The 17,509-nt window shown below is 46.4% G+C and overlaps 3 protein-coding genes across 3 annotated transcripts; 1 reads left to right on the forward strand and 2 right to left on the reverse strand.

Moving 5' to 3' along the window:
* Positions 1–3,493: 3,493 nt before the first annotated feature.
* Positions 3,494–6,328, forward strand: LOC127307089 (GDSL esterase/lipase At5g33370). Its single transcript, XM_051337788.2, has 5 exons — positions 3,494–3,756; positions 3,876–4,003; positions 4,084–4,326; positions 5,638–5,890; positions 5,975–6,328. The coding sequence occupies exons 1-5, from the start codon at positions 3,516–3,518 to the stop codon at positions 6,208–6,210; spliced, it is 1,101 nt and encodes a 366-aa protein (XP_051193748.1). The 5' UTR covers positions 3,494–3,515; the 3' UTR covers positions 6,211–6,328.
* Positions 6,329–6,494: 166 nt separating this feature from the next.
* Positions 6,495–15,442, reverse strand: LOC127307088 (polyribonucleotide nucleotidyltransferase 2, mitochondrial). The gene is made up of 16 exons (XM_051337787.1): positions 15,064–15,442; positions 14,522–14,677; positions 14,258–14,428; positions 13,932–14,057; positions 13,699–13,860; positions 13,336–13,455; positions 12,711–12,848; positions 12,330–12,492; positions 11,878–12,003; positions 10,171–10,301; positions 9,819–10,038; positions 9,657–9,728; positions 8,544–8,623; positions 8,284–8,427; positions 6,977–7,663; positions 6,495–6,835 (listed from the first exon to the last, which is right to left on the reverse strand). The coding sequence occupies exons 1-16, from the start codon at positions 15,394–15,396 to the stop codon at positions 6,737–6,739; spliced, it is 2,928 nt and encodes a 975-aa protein (XP_051193747.1). The 5' UTR covers positions 15,397–15,442; the 3' UTR covers positions 6,495–6,736.
* Positions 15,443–15,985: 543 nt separating this feature from the next.
* On the reverse strand, positions 15,986–17,239 carry LOC127310274 (uncharacterized). Its single transcript, XM_051340957.1, has 2 exons — positions 17,234–17,239; positions 15,986–16,546 (listed from the first exon to the last, which is right to left on the reverse strand). The coding sequence occupies exons 1-2, from the start codon at positions 17,237–17,239 to the stop codon at positions 15,986–15,988; spliced, it is 567 nt and encodes a 188-aa protein (XP_051196917.1).
* Between the last annotated feature and the right edge of the window lie 270 nt (positions 17,240–17,509).

A 17,509-nucleotide genomic window follows, 5' to 3' on the forward strand; every position in this document is an offset into this window, starting at 1 on the left:
CGGTTTGATGTCGAATCCCTGTACACGCCGATCACTGCCTTGGCTGCTCTGGAGCTACCCTTCACTATGGACGAGGCCCGCGCTGCGTTGTTCAGGATGCGCTCTGACGCCTCCCCCGGACCCGATGGATTCAGCCCAGGGTTCTTCAAACATTTTTGGCCGCTGATTCAGCGGGACCTGGCAGAGCTGTTTGATGCTTTTCATGCTGGAGCCGCGCGGTTACAGCCCCTTAACCAAGCGTACATGGTGTTGTTGCCTAAGCGAGATGATGTTGTCACAGCTGATGGGTTCAGGCCTATTTCTTTGCAAGGGACTGCGCTAAAAATTCTATGCAAAATGCTCACTCGAAGGATCCAACCCCTCATGCCTTCCTTGGTGTCCATCGATCAGTCTGGTTTTATTCGCGGACGGAACATTACGGACAATTTTGCTTATGCTGCCGAGCTGGTTCAGTGTTGCCACAAGCGCCGCGTCCCCACGATTGTTCTGAAATTGGATTTCCGTAAAGCCTTCGACTCCGTGCATTGGTCTGCCCTGGATCGAATCCTTCGCGCACGAGGCTTCGGCGATAAATGGTGCGGTTGGATTCGTGCTATTCTGGAATCAGGGCGCACGTCTGTCCTCCTCAATGGTGTGCCGGGGCGCTGGTTCGACTGTAAACAGGGGCTGCGCCAGGGCGACCCATTGTCCCCGTACTTATTCATCATCGTTGCTGACGTCCTCCAAGAACTCATCGCCGGTGATAGCTCCCCTGCCCGGCTGCTCCATCCCCTGGTTGAGGACCTGCCGTGCCCAGTGATACAATACGCCGATGACACTCTACTCCTCCTGCGTGCGGACAAGGACCAGATTCTCCGTGCAAAAAACCTGCTTGACTCGTTCTCCACCGCCACCGGCCTGCAAATCAACTTCCACAAGTCTGCTTTCGTGCCAATTCATGTCCCAGCTGATCATGCGGCGGAGTTAGCTTCTTTGATTGGGTGCTCGCCTGCTGCGTTCCCCCAAACTTATTTGGGTTTGCCGCTAACTGCACGTAAGTTGCGAGTTCAAGACCTTCAACACCTTGTCATGAAAGTCAAGAAGCGGGCGCCTGGGTGGAAGAGTTCGCTCCTAAACCTGGGATCTCGTCTCACACTCACTGACGCAGTCCTGTCTGCCCTACCGTCGTTTGCCATGAGTGTCATCCCGCTGCCGTTGACGACGCTTGATCGTATGAACCGGCCGCGGCGTGGAATGCTTTGGAAGGGTAGGGCTGCTTGCTCCGGTGGAGATTGTCAGGTGGCTTGGTCTGATGTTTGTCGCTCACGCAAGGAAGGTGGACTCGGTGTCCGTGATCTTCATATCCAGAACATGAGCCTCCTGCTCAAGTTCATCCATAAGCTCGTCAGCGGCGACGACACTCCCTGGACTCGTTGGGTTCGACGCTGGTACGGTGCCAGCGGCATCACCGACCCGCCGTCGCGGGAGGACACCCCCGCTTGGCGAGCGTTCAAGCAACTCTTCGCAACCTACCGTGGCATCACCAATGTGCGCGTGCGTGATGGCGAGACGACGTCGTTCTGGTTCGATAACTGGCATGCTGCGGGGCCCCTGTTTGCGTGCACTCCGGCGCTGCTCTCCCACTGCACGAACCCTGCCCTCACTGTCGCCGACGCCTTCCGTGAACGGCGGCTGCTGCTGCCGCTTCAGCCACGCCTCACGGTCACCGCGCAAGGGCAGCTGGGCTAGCTCGTGGGCTCGCTGCAGCATGCCGCCCTTTCCAGTGACCCAGACGCTCGTCTCCTCCCGGGTGGCACAGCGTTCTCCACGGCGGCTGCGTACCGCATCATGTGCACCACCGGTGTTGCTCTACCCCTGGCTGACTACAACTGGGAGAATTTTGCTCCCCTGAAAGTCCGCGTCTTCTTCTGGATCGCGCGGCACGGTAACACGAGGACTCGGGCGCTCCTGCACCGGCACGGAGTTCTTCCCTCTCCTCGCTGTCCCTTTTGCGATGCCAACGAAGACTTGCTCCACCTCTTCGCCGGGTGCACGCGGCTTTCTCCTCTTTTTACTCTCGTCGGGGCTCCGACGGCCGGCGCGGCGCGGGACCTGGAGGGGGTTTGCGCGGCGCTTGCCGTCCCGCTCCACGCACACGCTCCCTTCGTTCGGCACACGCTGGTGCTTCTTATCCTTTGGATTGCGTGGAAAAGCCGAAACCGCAAGGTCTTCGATGACGTCTGGATGCGGGCTCGTCAACTTGCCTTGCTGCTGGCTGAGCACTGTGAGCTGTGGCTGCATCGTCTGCCTCGCTGCTTCTCGCGGCACCCGGTTGACGCCTGGCTTGCACAACTTCGAGCAAGCTCTACGTGACCCCTAGCTTCCGCGTGTGTTGTTCTCTCTTGTGTTTGCTTCCTCTAGCTATTGATGTAAAGAACCTGCTGCTGAGTTGAAATAAAAAGTCTACTTCAGGTGGGGTTTTTTGCCCCACCGTTGAGCTGTCAAAAAAAAAGAATGTCAAAGTGGCAGCTATTAGATGTTTTCACTTTTCATCACATGTTTGTACTTTGTACCGCTGTGCAAAGTATTGTAGTACCCCCAAGATTTGTATTGTAGTACAATGATCTCTGTCGTAGAATGGTGTATTTGCTTCTTTTTATTCATCTTGAAAATTCTACCCCGCCGATTTATGAAATTCACATGGTATGTTACTTTCCTCATGGAAAGTTTCTGACAGCGCAATAAATGAAAAGTGGGATTGACAGTGTGTATGAAGAGCTGTAAGTTTTTCGCACTAGGTGTTTGTTGAAGACATGAGAGTTTTTCTAAAGTTGAGTAGGTGAGAATTACTACAGATTTGAAAGCTAGATACACTTCTGACACAGATACTATGGGAACTCTATTCGCCTCCCGCTGTGACTTATGTGTTCCAATTTACTAAGAAGCCTGTATTTGTTACTATGCCCAAGCAAATTCAGCACAAATTCAAACTGAACTAACCAACTGTCATGATGCCATGGTACCAAACTAAACATGTACTAATTGCAGTACCAACCGCACTTCAAACAATTCCAGCATTCAGCCTGGGTTTAAGTTTGCAGCTTTAAGCCCTACTCATAACTGAAATTCTCTTCCCTCTAAACAGCAAACAGGACGGCCGTGAAGCAAAGCATATTTCCCTCCGTGCGACAGCGAGCACAGATCGACTCCGTTCTTTCCGAACAAAAAGCTTCTACGACCTGTGCTAGCTGCAGCCCGTCACACACTGCTTGTGTCGTTGCTGGGCACATGATCCAAGGAGAGCCTCTCCCGATCGAGGTATATCCATCGCCCAACCACCTTCGCATTTGCGAGCGTGTCCTGCCATATTTTAACTTGGCTCAATGCAGGTTGCTGGCCGAGCCAGATCGACCAGTCCGGCATGCCATGTATAAATCAGACCCTGACCACTCTCTCTAGTCTAGCACTAGCAGTGCTTTGCCTACGTCTATAGCCACCTGTCATCTCTCAAGTCCGAAGCTTCTCTTGAGCAGATCATGATGGACGCGGCTCTCGCTTCTCTCCTCGTCTCCGTCCTCGTCGTGGCGGCGCATGCCCCGGCGGCGTCCGCGGCGCCGCGGGCCTTCTTCGTCTTCGGCGACTCCCTCGTGGACAACGGCAACAACAACTACCTCCTGACCACGGCGCGCGCAGACGCGCCGCCCTACGGCATCGACTACCCATCGCACCGCGCCACGGGCCGCTTCTCCAACGGGCTCAACATCCCTGACATCATCAGTAATGCACAATTATGCTTTCTTTCGACATGCGCCCATGCATGCATATTTCACAATGCTGCTGATTTGGGGAGGAGTGGAGTTATCGAATTACTGACGCCGTCATTTTCGTTGCTTCAGGTGAGCACCTCGGGGCAGAGCCTGCGCTGCCGTACCTGAGCCCCGAGCTCCGAGGGGTGAAGCTGCTCGTCGGCGCCAACTTCGCGTCGGCCGGCGTCGGGATCCTCAACGACACAGGCGTGCAGTTTGTACGAGAGATATAATTGTCAGCACTTGTCATGCATTTCTCTGCCAGACATTACTGATGCATGGTCGATCGGTCGAGCAGGTGAACATCATCAGGATCGGGGATCAGCTGCGCTACTTCGGGGAGTACAAGCGCAAGCTGAGGGCATTCGTCGGCGAGGAGCAGGCGACGAGGATCGTGAGCGGGGCTCTTGTGCTCATCACGCTGGGAGGCAACGACTTCGTGAACAACTACTACCTGGTGCCCATGTCCATGCGCTCTCGCCAGTACGCGCTCCCGGACTACGTCCGGTTCATCGTCTCCGAGTACAGGAAGATACTCGCGGTAAGCTACCAATCCCTTCGCTGCCTCTCACTTTACTGCTGAAGTTCTTCCCGATTTGTTCACAATGCACTAGCCACTGACATGGCCACTAGTAATTAAGAACCAGAAAGTGCGTTCAAGTGATAGGTTTCTGCTGCAAACTGTAAACTTTTCTTTAAAAAAGATTGCACACTGACATGGCCATTAGTAGCGCCAAGACAGAAGGAAAAAATGGAAGTGTCAACTGTCACGAAGCCATAACACATCTGAAGAAGAGAGCGGCAGACTGACAGATCTTGTTTCTATTTGTGCACAATGTAATACTACTCCCTCCATCTCAAAATGTGTTTCATATTTTTTTTTGTTGGAGAGTTTGACCATATATGAAGGCAAACATACTAATCCTTGAAATATCTAATTGCATATAATATAAAAATATATTTCATGGCGGCTCTTCTAATATAAGTTTGATATTGTATATGTTAATGCTTTTTCGTATACATTTGGTCAAACTTATAAAAAATTAACTTTGACTAAAAATTAACCATTTTGCTAGTTCTAGGTTAATTGATAATTAGGTCAGTCCTAGGTCAACTTCAAAACCACAAGATTTGCGTCGATATTTGCGCACATCGGCCCCGAAAAATAACGGTGTCATGTAGCAAATTTTCTTGAATTATAAATGGGTATGCAATTAAACGTGTGCATGCAATTTCAAATCATTTTTTTCAATTACACATAAATTGCGCATGAAATAGGGTGACCGAGAATTAAGTTAGTTCTAGGTGAACCAAGAATTAGCCACTTCCAAAGTTTATATGCAACGTAATTTAGCATGGTGGGAGTAGATTGCGGTGAAATTGTGCCAAACTGAAGCGCGTAAGAAGGTAAATCTCTACATCAAATGGATGTCACTACAATTCCAAGATCCAACTACTTGTGGCCATGAATTAACTTGGAGCACATGAAAAAAAACATAGCAATTCACGATCGGATCTACCAGCGCAATGCAAGCCAGTCAAATCAATTTGGTGAGCCCCCACCTTGCGGCGCGCGTGAGACCTGTACGTCGCGTCTTCACACACGCGCGCTTTTTTCCCCAAGCTGTAAAGACAAGCATAAATGGAGCCAGCAACGGTAGCGTGCGTGCAGGGTAAAGACAGCCCTATACACATGGCGACCGATAGTTAGTTGCAGAATTCACTGATGTCGCGCTGCAGCATGAATGCACGATGCATGTGCACTGCAGCAGCGCAACGACGGCACCTCTAGAATTCACTCGCCTTCCGCTCCAAGTGTGGCCTGACACGGTGACATGGTGCATATATGCAGAGGCTGTACGAGCTGGGTGCCCGGCGCGTGATCGTGACGGGGACGGGGCCGCTGGGGTGCGTGCCGGCGGAGCTGGCGCAGCACAGCGGCGACGGCGAGTGCGCGTCGGAGCTGAACCGCGCCGTGGACCTCTTCAACCCGCAGCTGGCGGAGGCGGTGCGCGGCCTCAACCGCGACATCGGCGCCGACGTCTTCGTCGCCGCCAACACCTACCGCGCCAACTTCGACTACCTGGCAAACCCGCAGAGCTACGGTAATTTTACCCGAGATCGCGCAGGAGATTGATCTGTGCCTCTTTGTATTAAGACTAATCGGTAAGTGTTGTGTCTGCGTGCAGGGTTCACGAACGTGAAGGTGGCGTGCTGCGGGCAGGGGCCGTATAACGGGATCGGGCTGTGCACGCCGGCGTCCAACGTGTGCGCCGACCGGGAGGCGTACGCCTTCTGGGACGCCTTCCACCCCACGGAGCGGGCCAACCGCATCATCGTCGGACAGTTTATGCATGGATCCACGGACTACATGCACCCCATGAACCTCAGCACCATCCTCGCCATGGACCGGGAGGGCCCTTAATAGTTCAGGAGCAGTGGGGAGTACCCGCTACCGCTAGTGTTCCGTACGTTCCGAGTTTGATGTTCTCCCGTTCTGCATAACATGGCCCCGTGGATTTAATGATGAACCATTTTATCTACCGCCTCAGCGATTTGGAGCTGAACCTCGATTCATTATGAACACGATCAAACGTTTAAAAGAACGAGCGGAGCCATCAGCCGATCAGTAAACAAATGCTACAGAGGACATATTATGATTATTTTAGTAAACAACAAATAGGCAACATTGTGGCTATCCACGTTGCAAGTGTTCGTACGTTTTCATCCTAATCACAGGATGGAACTTTCCCCCTCCTTGCATTGCAAAAAGGGGGGAAATGCAGGCGCAAAATGTTCGCAGCAGCTGCAAAAGCACAAAACTTGGGGAAATTGGCGCTGCTTCGCTTCTTTCATGTTCATCAAGTTGGTCGATTAACTGCTACGCATTTACAAGTGTCTTACCTCTATAGACCTCTAATGAAGAGTAAATTAGCCGCATCAAAATGGTACTAATCTAGCAATGAGAAGACTGGGACACCCTTGGCGTTGAAGCTTGAGCATTTTGCAAGCACTTCCTCTCCGACCTCAAAATCTTTTCGGCCATTTTCCTGCAAAACATTGACCCGAACTTCAGTACCAGAGAGCAAATGATGAAACTACCACAAACAAGGGTTACACAATTGAACAATGCATGAAATAATGGAAGCATGAACCAAAAGAGAACATAGGAGAGTTGGGTATGAAATTACCACAAATTTATGCATTCCACGAACTCCATCACTCAGCTCAAGTACTAATCCATAGGCCCGTATCTGGTAGACCTTTACTGTAACTACGTCCCCAAGCTTCATAGAACCTGATCTGAAGTTTGTGGAAGTCGAACACTTCAGGGTATTGCTTATGTCTTGTTCTGGAATTGCATCGAGCCCATTACTTCCAGAATCATCAGCCTTCACTTTCTTATTTTTCTTGGCGGTTGATGTACTTGATGCTTTCTTAGGGGAAGCTGGCTTTGCCTCCTGCCGTTCTTTGGCTGCTTTATATACTCTAGGAGATGACTTTGCAGCCTTTGAACTTGCAGCCTTCGATTGTTTCTTAGTAGGAGCATCTGCAACATCTTGAGCATCACAGTCAGCAGCACTGCGAATTATGACTGCAGGACTAGAAAATGCAGGCGTCTCCTCAGTTGTGCTGTCTTCATCTTTGCTATTCGATTGCTCAATATCAGAATCCTTGCTCGCCATGTTTTCCACAGCTGCCCAACCAACAAGGTCTTGATTTGCCAAAGGAGCAGTATCCTGACTTGCTAACTCCTTTTTATGCCTATGGGGTAGGGTTGCTTTCAGTGAAAGTTTAATATTACCCCTCACGTCCTGACCAATGCACGTCAATGAGAGCACTTGGCCAACAGAAACAATATCTGAAACTTTTGAAACCTGAAGGAACGAAATAAAACAAAAATGGCCGAATATAATAGTTAGAACTATTAAAAGCTGCTTTGCCAGTATTTAGAATACGATAGAGCAGTTATAAATACAGTAAACTTTTGTTGTTGTGGACGATAGGTGGTGTCAGGCTAGTACATCAAGGGTCATTGACATTTCATCATTTTTTTATGGCGTGATATCATTGCTCATACTGTAATTAATAGACATGCCCGGTGATTTTTTTTTTAGTGGAAAACTTCAGGGGATGCCCTCACAGTGCAACTGTGCAAGAGAGGAATATACAGCAAGAGGAGACAGGGAAGGGCTACAGAGGAAAGAGCAAAGAGGCCTATCTTAATAAACAAAAGCAAGTAGTCTAAACTAGGATTGGTGGTGCACCAACCCAATCTGTTTTTCAAACAAAGCAAGAAGGTTGGGCTTGGAGTTAGGATCGGATGATCCTACACCAACCCGGTTCTCAAACCAAATACCCTCTTGGCCTCTATCAAATTAAAACTACGTGGGGAAACGTTCTCCACTTGAGTACTTGATGCTACGTAATTTCAGGATAAATAAATACTGATCCATGAGATAACTTGAAATGTGAAGCAGAAATTGAAGAGAAATACCGGTTCATGTGACAGCTCAGAAATGTGAAGAAGACCTTGCTGCCCACCATTGAATTCCACAAAAGCGCCATACTCCTTTATTGAGGAAACAATTCCTTTGTATGTCCTGCCAACTTCAATTTCACGGCCCACAAGAAATTCAACCTGCGAACATATAGAACAGGTTAGACTTTCTCATGTAACGATTCTTCCTCCCAAACACTTGTCTTATAGCAACACAAGGATACAAGCAGGAGGTGCCATGTATTGTTGATACATACCTTCTCAAGAGCCTTATCCATAATTGGCTGAGTTTTAGCAACAATAGTGACAGTACCATCACTAACAGATACACGCGCACCTTAAGAAAATGGAAAAGGGAATTAACTACAAACTTAGCTGCCTAAAAACTTGAAAAATACGGAGTGCATAATGAAATGAGGACTGGAGTATACAAGTTGCCTAACAGAATGGTGAAAAATTATGTCCATATTCAGTACTCCCTCCGTGCATCTAGATACATCCAAAACTAAGACACTTATTATAGGGCGGAGGTAGTATCTTAGAAATTATGTTAATCCTGAAGGGAAGTTTAATTTATGACATTCAGGTATCACACTGACATGCAGGTCTGGACACCACACAGAGTGACAGCTAAAAGCAAACAAATAGGAACATCTCCTAACAGGAAAGATAGAGTTGTCCTTAACTTACTGCCGCCCACCCACCCACTATGAATCATTTCATATTTATCTTGCAGTAATCCTTATATGCATCTCAGAGATAGGCATTGCAAAAGGAATCAACAATTAGGCGATAATCGAATCCAGGTTGTATTGGCTATGTTTTGGACATAGCAGCAAAGTAGGAAATATATGAAATGAGGCTGCGCTACAGTGAAGCATGAATTCACATTGGATCTATGGGTGATGTAGCCCATGGGGGTAGCAACATATTTCCCTATTATCAAATGCAATAATAGAATCAGTATTTTACAATTATCAGTCCAAGTTCTGCAACAAAGAAAAGATAAAACTCAAATCTTATAGCATACCCTCCAATCACTCAATGTTATAAGCTGGATCAATCTTGTGGTCTCTAAGGCTGTCTTTATTTCATCTAGGCAGAACTGATTATGGTATAGTGTTGCCTTGAGAACAAATATCAATTAAGTTTTTTGGAAATGAAAAAAAGTTGCAATTAGGTTCCAAAATGCACTTGTCGATAACTGAAACGCATGTGTCTATCATCGGCAGACTTATGGCACAGCAGACAACTGCAACATTGTCACAAACAATTACATTTACCCCTCTTGTCAAATGGCATGAACCACTTCTTATAGAGAACTTAAGATATGACATGAATAAGAATCAGGTCAAATATTAACTTCATACCTGTGTCTTTCTCAATCTTTTTCCTGTGGAAAAGCAACTTCCTAAGAGAATCACTGCTGAAGCTCAGTGTGGCTGCATGTGGAGGCACGATTGTAACATTAACAATTAACAAATCAAAATAACCAAACCTAAAAATGGAACAGCGACAAAACATCAACAAACCTAATCGAGGACCACTTCCATCATTGATAGCACGAGCAGAACTGATTTCCTGGTCCATGCGGTCAAGGATTTGATTACGAGCCTTTCGTGCAGGCTCCAAACTTTCACATACTATGTCCAATGGTATTCCAGCAGGTTTTATATCCAGCTGAATAGCAGTAATACCTCTCCTTGTTCCTGCAATTTTGAAATCCATGTCACCCAGGTGATCTTCAAGACCCTGAAAACACCAAATAAGATGTTTATTAAGCATGGGTATTTTTCGGAAGCAATGTACTATTAGTCAATTACATTAAAAAAATATGAAATGGTTCTCTCCTGATTTGACAACAGAAATGAAGAGAAGACTTACTAAAATATCTGTTAATATACGGTAGTTCGAAATATCTCCAGTCGCTGGGTCAGATTCACTGACGAGACCAACTGAAACACCAGCAACATGTTCCCTTACAGGTATCCCAGCATCCATTAAAGCCATGCTTCCTGTCAGTCACCATTTAGAAACACGTGAAAAATAGAAGTTCACAAAATAGTAATTACTTGTGAGCAGTTCAAGGACATAACAACGATGCTTGAAAAACATTTTTTATCGAGATTAATAGGAACCTAGAAAACTATTGAACTTAACACATATAATATACAAGTTATTTTGAGGTCTCTTGGAAATGTTAACATATGCCTTGCAGCCCTAGTGTTGCCACAGACCGTGGCAACTTATATTCTTACAAATTCATTGAATTCTGTTTCTTCCTGTTCCTTTCCAAAGTCGTGAAGTTCATTTTGCTGAAGAAATGTCCCTTCAATCCAACTCCTTCCAAGTTCCAACACACCTATATGAAAATCACACCATGCACACGCTCTACCAGACACCTGAGATGCATCCAATGTGTTGCAATACCCTCCATTAAGTTACCAGTTGTATAACACGCTGATGTTGTTCCTCGCCACCCGTTTCCTCTGACAACATGGAGGCGCCCACGCCTGTCCTTGTTGCCATGGTCACTAACACGACCGGCGACTGCAGTGTGCGCACCTGCTGCCTTGCAGTGTCTCTCTACTTCAGAATCACCAGTATGCCGAGCTGCCAGGCCAGGCTCATGTCAGCACTTGCTTGCTAACCGGACTGGTTGTGCAGGCTTTGTACTTGGATTTCTATAGAGAGGAAGGAGGGGAGGGAGGGGGGGGGGACCCATCCCTGATTCACCAACTCCCCTTTAGGCCTTGTTCTTTTAATACGCTCCTCAAGTGTATTCGAGTGTATTGGGAGGTATTGGGGAGACTTTTGACTTAGATGGGATTTAATTCCCCTCAAATCTCCCCAATACTCTCCAGGATTGGCAAAACCGAACAAGGCCTTGATTGAAAGGCAACTGTGAATGGCTTGGGTTGGGTTTGTTACAGACCAAAGTATAGACCCTTGATCCATTTTACATGGAAGTGCAGGACATGTTCTTGCAAACTAAGGCTTTTGCAAGTGAATAACATTCTACTGTCAAACTACTGGTGAAGATCGGCCAGCTAAAAGCTGCAGAACATTGACATGCAGATAAACGAAATTTAGTTCAAATAAAACACCATCTGCAAGGCTAGCCATAAATAAAAGAGCAGAGTTCCTTTATAAGTACTACCTCATAAATAGATGTCTTAGAATTGTCAAAAATTGGATGTATGTAGACACTATTTAGGGCTCCTTTGATTCATAGGATAGGAAAATCATAGGGATAGGAAAAACATAGGATTGCTATGTCATGCCTAGTTGAATCCTATAGGAAGATGAGCTCTCTTTGATTGTGTCAAAGGAAATTTTCATGAGGTATGACCTCATGTTTATTTCCTATAGGATTTGCACTACAAGATTCCTATAGGATATATTCCTATGAATCAAACAACTAGTGTAGGAAAAAATCCTATAGGATCTAAATCCTATACAATTCCTACACTATTCCTATGAATCAAAAGAGCCCTTAGTGTATAGATACATCCAAATTTAGACAAAACTGAGATATCTATTTATGGAAGGAGGGAGTATAATAGTAGCACTAGAAATAAAGATGTGTACCTCCACATACTGACGCCATTGATGTTGAACCATCAGAAGCCATGACTTCTGAATTTATCCGAACAGTATATGGAAAGTCGTCTTCCGGAGGAAGCACAGCAAGTAAGGCTTTCTCGGCAAGAGTGCCTGCACAGTGTACACAACACGTAGCTGAATCGGTGGTATTCATTTTGCCTCGTCACACTTTCACTGTAAACTAAGACTGAAATTAATCAAGTTGAATGAAGAAGAAACAAGGAAAACACAATCAGGGATAAGGAACCTAAATATTGCAGCAAACAATAAGACTACGCTTTAACCACAGTTTGCCAAGTTCCCTAAGCTCTGTAATCTAACCTAATCATATCTGATACAAACTAAAGCATGGTATTGCACATATCTCTTCAGCTTAGACTGCAGGATAAGCAAATTCTATAATCTGCAGCTCTGCACGTACAAGGAAAAATATGTACCATGGCCAACTTCACGGCGATTCAAACCCCCACGTTTGGCAACTTCATTTATCGAAAATGGTGGAAAGCTGTAATGAAGCATGAAACGCTTTGTTGGAGGGCCAACAATTGAATCCAATCGCTGAGCATCACCAGGAGCTCCAAGGGTAACTGTACATAAAACCTATAAGAGAGGATCAGGTTACTTCATATTGTGTATATGTTAAAACTTCATTCCATATAAGCAGAAACCATTTGCAGTGGGATGTGCAGTGTAAGTAAGTATGCATGTTCGCATGTTTGACACGCGTGCGCGGGCATGTGTGTGTGTGTTGAGAGAGAGAGAGAGAGAAAGAGAGAGAGAGAGAGAGAGAGAGAGAGAGAGAGAGAGAGAGAGAGAACCTGAGTATCTCCACGTGAAAATAGTGCAGAACCATGCAATATTGGATATGTGCTGGATTCGCAGAACAATGGCCGCACCTCATCAAGTTGCCTACCATCGACTCTAAGACCTTCCTTAATTATTCTATTGCGTATGACCTGCAGCGCACAACTCATTATGAACTGAAATAATATAAGTGATTCTACAATAAAATAGCACTGAATGAAGTGTTATCAGGTTATGCCAAGGATAGATGGCAGCTATAGGTCTTGGAATTTCAATCTCATTTTAGAAGTTAGCAGCCCAATACCTCAGTATAGTTTACCTAGGTTCTCAGAGATTTTCATGAACTACTGGAACCTATAAATTATCTTGAATTCAGACATATTAGAAGATAAAGAAAACAGGTCAGGAGAATACATGGGGACCGGAGCTTTCATTTATTCATGCACATGGAAGAAAACAGGGTTCTGGTCCAATTGCTAATGCGTTTGGGACACAAAGCTACAACTTTTCCAAATGTCGAGGATTCACTATTAAGAGAGCAATGTGCTCTGATATTTCTGTTACATATATGTTCTTGCATTAAACATGTTCCATAGTGTTCTGAGTTTCAGTGTGTCAAATGAGATCGATGTGCTCTACCTGCTTTCTCACAGTGTCAACTGCCTTCGGAAGAAACTTCAAGCTTTCCTCATCACATTCTTCTTCAAGCTTTGCTTTTACAGATTCTGTGATGTTCTGCAAGGCTTCTCCACGCTCAAACTGCAACAAATGAAAACATCTAAGCGGAAAAAAAAGAACAGGAGATGTTGCTTCAATAGTTTATCATAACATACTAGCAGAAAGGAGAGAAAGCAATATTCAAGAGAAATCACCACACAACTTATATTTAGAGTGGGGGCAGAAGTCTTTACAAGAGTCAGAACCAGAAATTTTCAATTTCGACTCCAATAAGGCAATAACTAGAAAGGAAGAGCATCGATCAAAATCGAATACATTACACACCTTGCCATAGGTTTTATCTGTGAAGACTTCCTCAATTGGTGCCTCTGATAATGTTCTTATTTTCTCGTAGGATTCATCTGAAATCATCGAAAGCTTGTATTCCTTTTTCTCTTTGCCAGCTCGCTTAGCCAATCTAATTTGAGGGTCGATACACTTAACTGCCTGATAATCATAATCAAGTGCATGAGAATACAATTACAATGTATCAAACATAAATTAAAAAGGAATAATACCTCAGAGTGTGCAAGCTTCATTCCTGCCTGAAGATCCCTTTCAGTTATCTCACGAGCTTGTACATCGATCATTAATGTTTTGTCCCGTGAACATGCATAAACTAGGTTGAGATCACTCAACCCTAACTGCAGGTAACAGGTGAGGTATACAAATAAAAAAGAGTAAACTGGATGAATTCATAGCATTCTATAATTGACGTAGTTAGTTATGGTACAAATTACACAAATGGAATGGGCAACATGAGCAAACAAATGTTCCTGGGATATATGATACTATTCACGCACAGTGGAGGATATATCACATTATTACATGTGGTAGTACTTACCTCGTCCACTGTTGGGTTCAACACAAAATTCCCATCAATTCTGCCAACCCGTATTACTCCAATTGGCCCATTCCAAGGTACATCAGATAGCATAAGTGCAGCTGAAGATGCATTTGCAGCCATAACATCGGGGTCCTGCTTTCCGTCTGATGAAAGAACATTTACCGTGATCTACAAAAGCAGAACGCAACTCCACCAGTGAGTGATAATGCTTGTGCAAACTTTGTGAATTATAAGAGTAGAATATTAAATTAGAAAGATCACCTGGACATCATGGTAAAAGCCACGAGGAAACAATGGCCGTATTGGTCGATCGATTATGCGCCCACACAAAAGTTCTCTTTCCTTAGGGGCACCTTCCCTGCGCATATAAGTTGTGGGAATAACACCTTGAGCGAACTGCTTTTCTTGATAATCAACCTACAGCCAAAAACGATAACCAACATGTTCATCAGGGGAAAGAAGCACCGAAATGGTCCTAAAATGGTGCACACAGCAGATATATAGTGTAACGTCGAAAAATGTGAAGACAGACATATTCAGTTCTTCCTTTTGGGTTAAGCATATCCCCAATAAAAAGTGAAGTGCATAATGGGTTTTTAAACTTGTCCAGGGCGATCAAGTAGGTCCCTAAACTGAAAAACTGTAGAATAATTCACTGTATCGGATAAGTGTAAGGATCCATGGTGTTGCTCTATTAAAATTAACCGCAGCATACTCGAGGTTAATAAAATGATGCTTCCTTGCCCTCTAGCACTATACAGTATCCGATAAAATCAAGCATTACAATTGGCATATGGTCTTACGGTTAGAGGGAGAAAGTCCCGGACAGGGTCGGAGGACTTTGCGGCGGCGACGGTGGCGAGGACGTTGGTGTCCTCCATGGAGATGACGACGGAGCCGTTGGCGAAGCGCGCCACCTTGCCGGTCTCGAAGGCGATGAGGCGGCCCCCGATCTCGAACTCCTCGCGGAAGCTCTCCAGCACCTTCCGCCCCGGCGGCGGCGGCGTTGGGCCTGCCCGCGGGAGGTCCTCGGCCGCGTCGGAGAGGAATGCGGCGCGCGCGCCGGGGACCCCGGTGAGCCGGAGGTGGTGCCGGCGGCGCGCGAGGAAGCGGAGCGAGGCCACAGCCATCGACATGGTGGCGCGCGGGGGACTGGCAGCGAGAGGAGCCGCAGGAAGAGGAAGAGAGGTTTGCCTATGGGTTTGGGCTTGGGTTTAGGGTTTAAGCGGTGAAGCGAAATGGTTGGGCCTCTCTCTCGCCTCTTGGGCGGCGTTTGGTAGCCTGGGCCAGAACGGGCCACAGGCGAAAATATCATGTTATTTGGTTGGACTGAAAAGGACTTTCTGTTTGTTTACCTTCAGCCAACCCAAAATCTCGATGGAGATGAGATTATGCCTATTTGGTACCATCCAAGCATACCTAAGGTTACCTCTTCTCTACAACAGGTAACCTTACCATGCTCTCACCTCCCATCACACCGAAATCACAGTTCATGACAATTGCAAACATACGAAGCTAGCAGTTCATGAAATCAGCCCTAGCTAATACGAATGGCAGTTCATAACACGATGCTCCCTACCTACTACGAATGGCAATTATCATCACATGGTAATTCAACATACGGGGATCGAATAGGGGTTCGAGAAACACGGGATCATATGGGGGTTCTTCTTCTTCTTCACTTCTTGTTCTTCTTCACTTCTTCTCAGATGGTGGTGCCTCTACTCACTCTTGCCTCTTCTCCTTGCAGGTATTATTGTCGCATGCGTCCACGCCATGGCCGGTCTCTACTTCATTAAAAGTGACAACCTCTTCGAAGAACTCATCCTCGCTCCAATCTAGGATCCAGTTGTGAAGAATGCAGCAAGCAAGGACCAGCTTTACTTGAGTGTCAAAAGTGTGGAACGGTTTCTGGTCAAGGACGTTGAATTTGTTCTTCAATGCAGCAAAGACCCTCTCAATGGTGAATCTAAGGCTTAAGTGTCTCAGATTGAACAACTTTTTCGCATTCTGAGGTCGGTGCTTCGCAGAGAACTCGTTGAGGTGGTACCTTGTTTTCCTGAAGGGAGGTAGAATACTAGGTCGGCATGCATATCCAGCATCTCTAAGGTAGAACTTACCCTCAGGGATTTGCAACCCATCAGGCACGTAGGTGAACCTCATGTCGAAATCCACAGCTGCTAGCACGTTCTGGCTGGTGTAGTGCTTCCTCCCGCAGAATGCTGCAGACGTTGATCTCGGTACCTTTGCAGTGACATGAGCACCATCAATAGCTCCAATGCAATCCTGTAAAAAAATTAGCACACAGTCATATTTCTGACACTACCACACATCTGATAGGTGGAAGGAACATAATTTTGTACTCGCCCTGAAATTGGGGAACCACATGTAGTTGTTCTTGATCTTGGGTGGTGTTTTCGTTGATACTGACTTGATCATTTCACCTCTGAGCTCTCCAATTGCGTACAACACCTGTTAGAAGTACCGAGATATAGTCTCCGTGGATCGCCTGAATATGCTATGGATGACTCTGAACCTCTTGTTATAACCCACGACATGAAGAAACATTGCGACTTGTTCTTCGACAGAGGTGTGGATGCTATCAGTCAGCAGGCCTCTAGTCCTGAACGTTTTCACAAGTGCATATAAAGGGACTTTTCTCATCTGTAGCATCTGGATAGCCCCTACATCGTTGCAGTTGTTGATGTGATTTAGGTTGGCAACCTCTCCTGATCTCGTTGTAACATAGGACCGTAACTCACACGAGGAAAAGCAGCATGCCTAACTGCTCTCTTGTGTAGCATCAAGATCCAGGCTTGTATGCAAACGATGAGTGATGCGGCGTGATGCACAAGCTAAAGCTGATTGGTCTACTCAAACAAGATCTATGCATTACGAACGGTCTTATACAACCCAACTAGTTCTACCAACGTGAATCTGAGAGTACAGTAGAGCAGAGGAGTTTTCTCTTACCTCCATCATGGCGGACGACGCACACGGCCGAAAGCCGCAGATGTGCGCAGGCTCCGCCGTGGCTGGAAAAGAGGACCCTGGTCCGGCGCCGAAGACCGAAGGGAGATGCGCGCTGTCAGATCTGGGTCGCCACCGTCGGTGCGAAAATTGGGGGAGGGAAAAATTGGGAGGGGGCTAATGGAACGGGTAACCGAAGAGGGAGATTACTCTACCTTTGCCGCGCAACGCCGCTGAGATTTCGGCTTCTCCCGCCATGCCGAGGCGGAGCGCCCGTGC

This window comes from Lolium perenne, chromosome 6 (genome assembly GCF_019359855.2).
Source record: "Lolium perenne isolate Kyuss_39 chromosome 6, Kyuss_2.0, whole genome shotgun sequence".
Lineage (NCBI taxonomy): Eukaryota > Viridiplantae > Streptophyta > Magnoliopsida > Poales > Poaceae > Lolium > Lolium perenne.

Bases quoted from the DNA above. Each gene is read 5' to 3' on its own strand.
- LOC127307089 (XM_051337788.2), top strand. From the start codon at position 3,516: ATGATGGACGCGGCTCTCGCTTCTCTCCTCGTCTCCGTCCTCGTCGTG. The intron at 3,757-3,875 runs GTAATGCACAAT...TCGTTGCTTCAG, and splicing joins CAACATCCCTGACATCATCA to GTGAGCACCTCGGGGCAGAG. The intron at 4,327-5,637 runs GTAAGCTACCAA...GCATATATGCAG, and splicing joins AGTACAGGAAGATACTCGCG to AGGCTGTACGAGCTGGGTGC.
- LOC127307088 (XM_051337787.1), bottom strand. From the start codon at position 15,396: ATGTCGATGGCTGTGGCCTCGCTCCGCTTCCTCGCGCGCCGCCGGCAC. The intron at 12,849-13,335 runs GTAGAGCACATC...TGTGCGCTGCAG, and splicing joins TTGACACTGTGAGAAAGCAG to GTCATACGCAATAGAATAAT. The intron at 6,836-6,976 runs GTAATTTCATAC...AATGTTTTGCAG, and splicing joins GTGGAATGCATAAATTTGTG to GAAAATGGCCGAAAAGATTT.